At 33.1% G+C, this 6691-nt stretch overlaps 1 protein-coding gene across 1 annotated transcript in view; it reads left to right on the top strand.

Annotated features, from left to right (window-relative positions):
• ZUFSP (zinc finger with UFM1-specific peptidase domain) overlaps positions 1-6174 on the top strand; it is an 11925-nt gene extending 5751 nt beyond the window's left edge. The window contains exons 4-8 of the mRNA XM_015557837.1: positions 785-973; positions 1389-1554; positions 4439-4590; positions 5625-5845; positions 6062-6174. Of these exons, the coding sequence (XP_015413323.1) occupies positions 785-973; positions 1389-1554; positions 4439-4590; positions 5625-5845; positions 6062-6109 (776 nt within the window). The 3' untranslated portion in view covers positions 6110-6174. The remainder of the gene's footprint in view (positions 1-784; positions 974-1388; positions 1555-4438; positions 4591-5624; positions 5846-6061) is intronic.
• Positions 6175-6691: the final 517 nt, after the last annotated feature.

Here is a 6691-nt window from a genome sequence, read left to right as displayed (position 1 = left end):
TTGCTAGGGACTTGCCCGGCACTTGCTCTCTACCTCTATTTGTTATCTTACTTCTATCATTGACAGTCCCTCTAGGTTGTGGGCTGCTTGCCTGTGTTCCTGAGAAGCATCTACGGTACCAGTCTATAGAGTGTGTTTTCTTTAGTGAATTACCGGTATGTTTACCGGTAATAAACTTGCACTGTTTTATGTATATGTTTGATTACATACAGCCTTGTGACAGTTTTCCTGCATGTCATAAGCATTTGAATATAAATTAAAATGTTAAAATCAAATCTGATATTGTTTTACCTTTTATTTGGTGTGTGGAAGGTGTGCGGAAGAGGGGGTAGTCTTATACGGCGAGTATATAACAAACTCTGTATTTTGAGTGGAAATGTTAGGGGGTCGTCTTATACGCCCAGTCGTCTTATATGCCGGCAAATACGGTATTTGTTTTTAATTGGTGTCATTCTTTAATTTCTAAGTGTTCATATATTTAAGAGTTACTAAAGAACCACTAATTTATATGTAATTTAAAATAAATACAAATGTAAAAGATTACAGAGCACAGCCCTAAAATATACTATGTCCTTTTGATAAGCTGTCTTGAAGTTTAGAAGTGATTGATTTAATGGCAAGGCAGGACATGAACTAAGGTTATATCAGTAAAAAGATAAAAAAGATGGAATTGATAAAATTTAAATTTGGCGTTTGAGGGACAGATTGATATTAGAAATATATTAGGCAGCCATAGGAAAGTAACTAATTCTTCTAAACCTTCTCACTCTCTCTTCTGCTTTAGGGATTATTGAAGCGCTTTACCGGTACTACCAGAATGCTGCCACAGATGTCAGGCGTGTGTGGCTTTCTGCCGCAGTGGATCACTTTCATTCCTCTTTTGGTGACAAAGGTTGGGGTTGTGGTTACAGAAATTTCCAAATGCTACTGTCATCATTATTACAAAATGATACTTACGATGATTGCTTGAAAGGTATGTGAAGTATAGTACTTTGAACTTATCACCTTATATGATATGGGGGGAATTAAAATATAGTGGGCACAGTTAATAGCTTTAATGAAGAAGTATTTTGGATATTTACATTTCGAGAAACTGATACAGTAGAAAATATCAAGAATAACTCTTAGAAACTGTGTTGTAGGCTCCTCTAGAATACATGCTGTACATGCAATATGTATAGTAGGGACACTTAATGGCTTTGAGGAAGAAATACTTTAGGATATTTACATTAAAAACCTGAATTCTGGTTGGAGGAAGCAAAACTGATACAATATCAGATGTCAGCAATCTCTCTCTTAGACTCCTCTAGAGTAAATGGTGTACTGCTAAATGATATATTCAACACTTTTATAACTGCTATGTAACATGTTTGCTTGTATGATTTTAGGTATGTCGGTTCCTTGTATTCCAAAAATTCAGTCTATGATTGAAGATGCGTGGAGGGAAGGTTTTGATCCTCAGGGTGCCTCTCAACTTAATGACAGGCTACAGGGAACAAAGGCCTGGATTGGAGCATGTGAAATATATACACTTCTGACCTCCCTAAGGGTAAAGTATGTACCTAAAAAGCCAAGGTGATATTATTGTCACATCTGGGAGGTTTTATGGTTGCTGTTTTTTTGTTTGTTTGTTTTTCTATCAAAGCAGTAGTTAAAAATTAAAATTTAAGTAGCACTAAAAGGTTTATATGAAATAATAAATTCATGTCCTATCTCATGCTCCTTTCCATTCTCTAGTCTTTATCGGAAGCAGCCATCATTCCCATTTTTAAATAATATGCTTTCATGGCTTTTGTTCTTGGTTTATCAGTGTTAGACATTGTCTACTGCATTCCCCTTATATTTCCCACCTGTTCACTCTCAATCCTTCTAACATGGTTAAATCTCAGCTTTTTTGAAGTTAGAGTTTACATCAGGACTGTATAAATATTATTATTGCTGATTTTATTTTATTTGGAAATTTTTTGCATCTTTTGTTAGCCCTGATATTATGAAATTTCACCTGGAATGTGGGATTTTGACATATTGTGTGGAGATTTGTTTTTCCTTTCTAATCTGGAATGGTGAATTGTAAGACCTCAGTATAGTGTTTAAAAACTTGGACTTTCGAGTCAGATGCCTGTAATTGCTTCTGGCTTTCCTATCTATTTGCTCTGTGATTTGATTTGTCTGTACCCTTATTCATCTTATTTATAGAGTATTTCTATCCTAGTTCTACCATTGATAAAAGAACATATAAATAGTAACTCTTTCATAGAGTTATAGTGATAATTAAATGAGAATAATAAAGTGCTTGGAACTGTGATTGGAATGTAGAAAGAGCTCAGAGGTTAACTGTGAATTTATTGGTCATGTCTTTTTTATATATTTGCTTTTTGTTTTACTGTGTAGATTCACTCAACTTTATTTCCCAACTACTCTGTTGAAATGTTATTTTAGCAATCATGTTTTTAATTCTGAGGGGTAAAGTTTCATAGACTCCTATTCTTTTATGGTTGCAAAATTTTTTTCCAACACTTTGTATCTTTCTGTTCCTTTCACTTTTGTTTCCTCCATGTTAATTTTTTTCCATATCTATTTATTTTAGTCTTTTTCATTTTGAAGTCATTCTACCTTTTGTAAATCCTTAATTGTGTATTCCTAGAATGAGGAACAAGGCACTAAAAAGCTGATTGGAGGTTTTGTGGGATTGCATGGGGTTTGCAGAGTAACAGACTTCATTTAAGGAGTCTTAGGTAGAAACTTGCTATTTGGTTGGGGAACTCTCAAATATCAGTATAGAGAGAGATCTTTTCTCAGAGGCCATTCAGAGAAGAGTTCTCCACTTTTCTTCTATAGCTCCTGCCTGTGTGTACGTGTGTGTTGGGGGAAGTGAAAAGTGATTTGCCTTCTTTATGCAAACTTCCAATTAATCTCATATTGTTGTCCCCATTACTACTCTCCCCAATACCTTATGCCTCTAAGCTTTCAGTTTTCCATTTTTCAGAATTGTGTGACCGTTTATCTGTCCCCATTCGCTTTGTCCTTGGGTTTTATAGTCATTTCCTTCTTCAGTATTTTGTCGTTGGGCTTTCGAGAGGGAACAGAGGTAGATGCCTTTGATATCTTTAATGGAAAATTTGCCTTAAGCTTCATGATTCCATAGTTTCTTTTTATGTTTGTTCCTAGGTAATTTATCCAGTGTTTTACACTATTTCTACCATATTAGTTGATATATTTATTGCTAAAAATATTTTAAAAATTTTAAATAACGAGTGTGTGTGTAACTTACTTGAATGATTTAAATTGAAGAGACTAGTTTTATGTCCTCTAAATTGTTTTTTCCTTTTTGCCAATCTGTTCACACATTCATATTATATGTACTTCATCATGTTTGAGCTTTTATAAAAATTTTAAGGAAAGGAAAATCTCCATCTAAAATACCTAATGTATCCAGCTTTTTCTTGGTACCTGAAATAGTTTAGTCTTCCTTTGAATAAAGCCTTTTTATTAATGAACCTGAATTTATTTGCTAGTTATTTAAACGTCTTCCTTTTGCACTCCATGAGTTATACTCTGTTGGGTACTATTTACATTCTTAAATACAAACATGCAGTCAACTGCTAACCCAAAAGTCGTTTCTACTTTTTAACAACTCTCCAAAACTTGATTTCAACCTTTAAAACTCAGTACTAATCAGTTTGAAAGTTACCAACATTAAACTTACTGAAGTTAAAATGACAACCATTACAGTTGGAGATTTTATTGCCAACAGACACAAGGACAGGATATCTATGCTATACTTTAAAGTGAAAATAAAGTATTTAAAGTGCTTTTGTTTATACCTGACCTTTTTAAAACAGTTGTTGAAAGTATACACACTGGTTAAAATAATTTTGTTTATTCAAGGTTGACTTCCTCTTGAGGAAACAATACCACAACCGGTGTCTGGTGCCAAGTAGGAGATCGATAGATAGATAGATGGGGTACACAGGTTTTTCTGATTTCTACAGGTATTCTTTTCTTATTTATTATTGGAATTTGAGAGAGCTGACAGGAAAAATACTCAGCATATGTTTGATAAATGTGAATGGTTGTCAAGGAATTAAAATTAAAAGTTGGCTTCCAATTGACTGTCAGGTTCAGAGGCTTTAGAATAAAAGCTGTGTCTCGGGTTTTATGTAGGTGATTTATTTAAATCTCATTTATTTATGGAGATTTTGCATGTCAGAAAATCTTTTTAACTTTCATTATAAGTCATCAACTTTATTATGAAGTTATTTAAATATTTTCTCATAAAATAACAGTTTTTTATATAAATAAAATTTGCATTTTTTTCTTCTTAGGAAAATGAGATAGAATTAGTTTTAAACTAAGAATATTTTTGTATTATTAACTCCACTGATGAAATGATTTTTAAAATATTCTCTAAATAATTTATTCTGTCCATTTTTTCTAGGTGCCGTATTGTGGATTTTCACAAGTCAACTGGTCCTTTGGGTACGCACCCTCGCCTGTTTGAATGGATACTGAACTATTATTCTACAGAGAGGGAAGGGGGTCCAAAAGCAGTGTGTACATCTAAGCCCCCTATCTATCTGCAACATCAAGGTCAGTGCAACTCAGCAACAATAACTGTAACTTACAAGCATGTCTTTATACGACAAAGAGTTAGCTTTTGCTTTAGGACAGGTTAAGAGTCTGATCATGAGGAGTAGGGTGATAGTAGCCTGTCTGATTTTCATAGTTACATTTTCATTTCAGCCTATTCCTGGGTAATGAAAGATGATACCCTTGGTATCTTCAGGGCTGCGTGGTTCACTCTTCCCTTATTGTTTATCCCTTATTTTTTTCAGGTCTTTACCCATGTGTCACTTCAGTGAGGCTTCCCGGACCACCTTACCTAAAAGTTCATCTCATTATCCCAACTTCCCACCACTGGCATTTCTTATTCCTTTTCCCTGCTTTATTTTTTTAGATATAGTATAATATATACTTTCCTTATTTATCCTCCTTATAGAGTATTTCTTTCTGTTGTGATGTGAGTTCCATGAAGGCAAGAAAGTTTGTTTTGCTTGCTCTGTATCACTGATTCCTGGACTAGTGCCCGGCACAGGCATGTTTGACAAATATTGAATGGATGATCTGGATTTACAGGAATGAGGAGAAGTAATTGTTAGGAATTTCATCATTTAGGAATACAAGCTGTAAAGCTTAACTTTTGAAATTCTAGTATATAGTATATATTTATTTTTGTTTACCTTTTAGAACCATTGGAGTTTTGTTTTATGGTAGGTAATTTTCAGATCCTTTCATTTGAGATCTTTGAATAGGAAGGATCAAGGGATTGGGAAAGAAAAACTAAAATGTGTGACACAGTAGAAAATTGTTTGTAATGAAGCCTTTAGAAAACTAAACTTGAACAAAGGAAAACTGAGAAGTTAGGAAGTAGAACTGAATGCTTGTGTCTTAGGAATGAGAGAGGTCAGATAACTATGTCAGAGGGACTAACTATGTTTATTGTCTAAACATTCATTTGCACACACTTATACGCAGAGAGAGTATTCAGTGTGTGTATACATACTTGTATCTGTATGTATGGCTGTAGGTAAATCATATATAGCTGTTATTTTATTTTTTGATAGGTCATAGTCGAACAGTTGTTGGAATTGAAGAGAGAAAAAACCAAACGTTATGTTTACTAGTATTTGATCCTGGATGTCCTTCTCGAGAAATGCAGAAACTATTAAAGCAAGACATGGAGGCCAACAGTCTCAAGCAACTTCGGAAATTTGTGGGAAATTTAAAGCATAAACAGTACCAGATAGTGGCAGTAGAGGGCGTTCTTACTGCAGAGGAGAAAATTGTAAGTCTTTATCTGGAATTTTATTTAATTTTTTTTATGGCTTGAATTTTAAAATGTTTATTTTTCATTTCTTAAATTCAAGATTGTAATTTTACTTAAGAAATTTTCAGTATCTTGAAATTATTTTTAGATTTTTTTAAATATTAGAATAGTATGTATTCTAACTAATTGATTTCTGCTTACAATTAACAGTTTTTTAAAAAATTTTGTTTCAAGGCCAGGAGACAAGCATCTCAAGTGTTTACAGCCGAGAAGATTCCTTGAAGAATTAAGCATTTCAGTGAGTGTGGAACTTCATGCCCCAAATTCAGATATTAAATTCCTTAATGCAACTTATGAACCTGTGAATTCTCTAAATACTCAACTTTTAGTTTCTAAAATATCTAAATATATCATTAGTGATTCACTGTTTAGAAATTTAGAAAAATACCTTGTTTGCATTGTGGGTTTTGTATTTCTTACCCACTTCAGAAACTGATTTTGTATTATAGTCATATTTAATATTTATTGGGTTCTTATGTTAGGTATGCTTAGTATTTTCCATGTATTAATTAGTTTAATCTTCAAAATAGTTCTGTGAGACAAGTGTTATTATTAATATGTGAGGAAACTGTGAAACTGTATTATTAGTAATTTGCCTGGAAAAATTTTCATAATCCCAGGCTGTCTTACTTTCAAATTCTTACCAATGTTTGGGTGTTGGGCACACAATGTAATGTACAGATGATGTATCATAGAAATTACACTTGAAATCTATATCATATTAATCAATATCACCCCAATAAATGTAATCAAAAACATTGTTTTCTTCTGTTGTAAAACATTTCATGAATTTCCCTCCTTACC

This window comes from Myotis davidii, unplaced genomic scaffold, assembly GCF_000327345.1.
Source record: "Myotis davidii unplaced genomic scaffold, ASM32734v1 scaffold147, whole genome shotgun sequence".
NCBI lineage: Eukaryota > Metazoa > Chordata > Mammalia > Chiroptera > Vespertilionidae > Myotis > Myotis davidii.
Note: the sequence above shows the minus strand (reverse complement) of the source record. Positions and strands in the feature narration are given on the sequence as shown.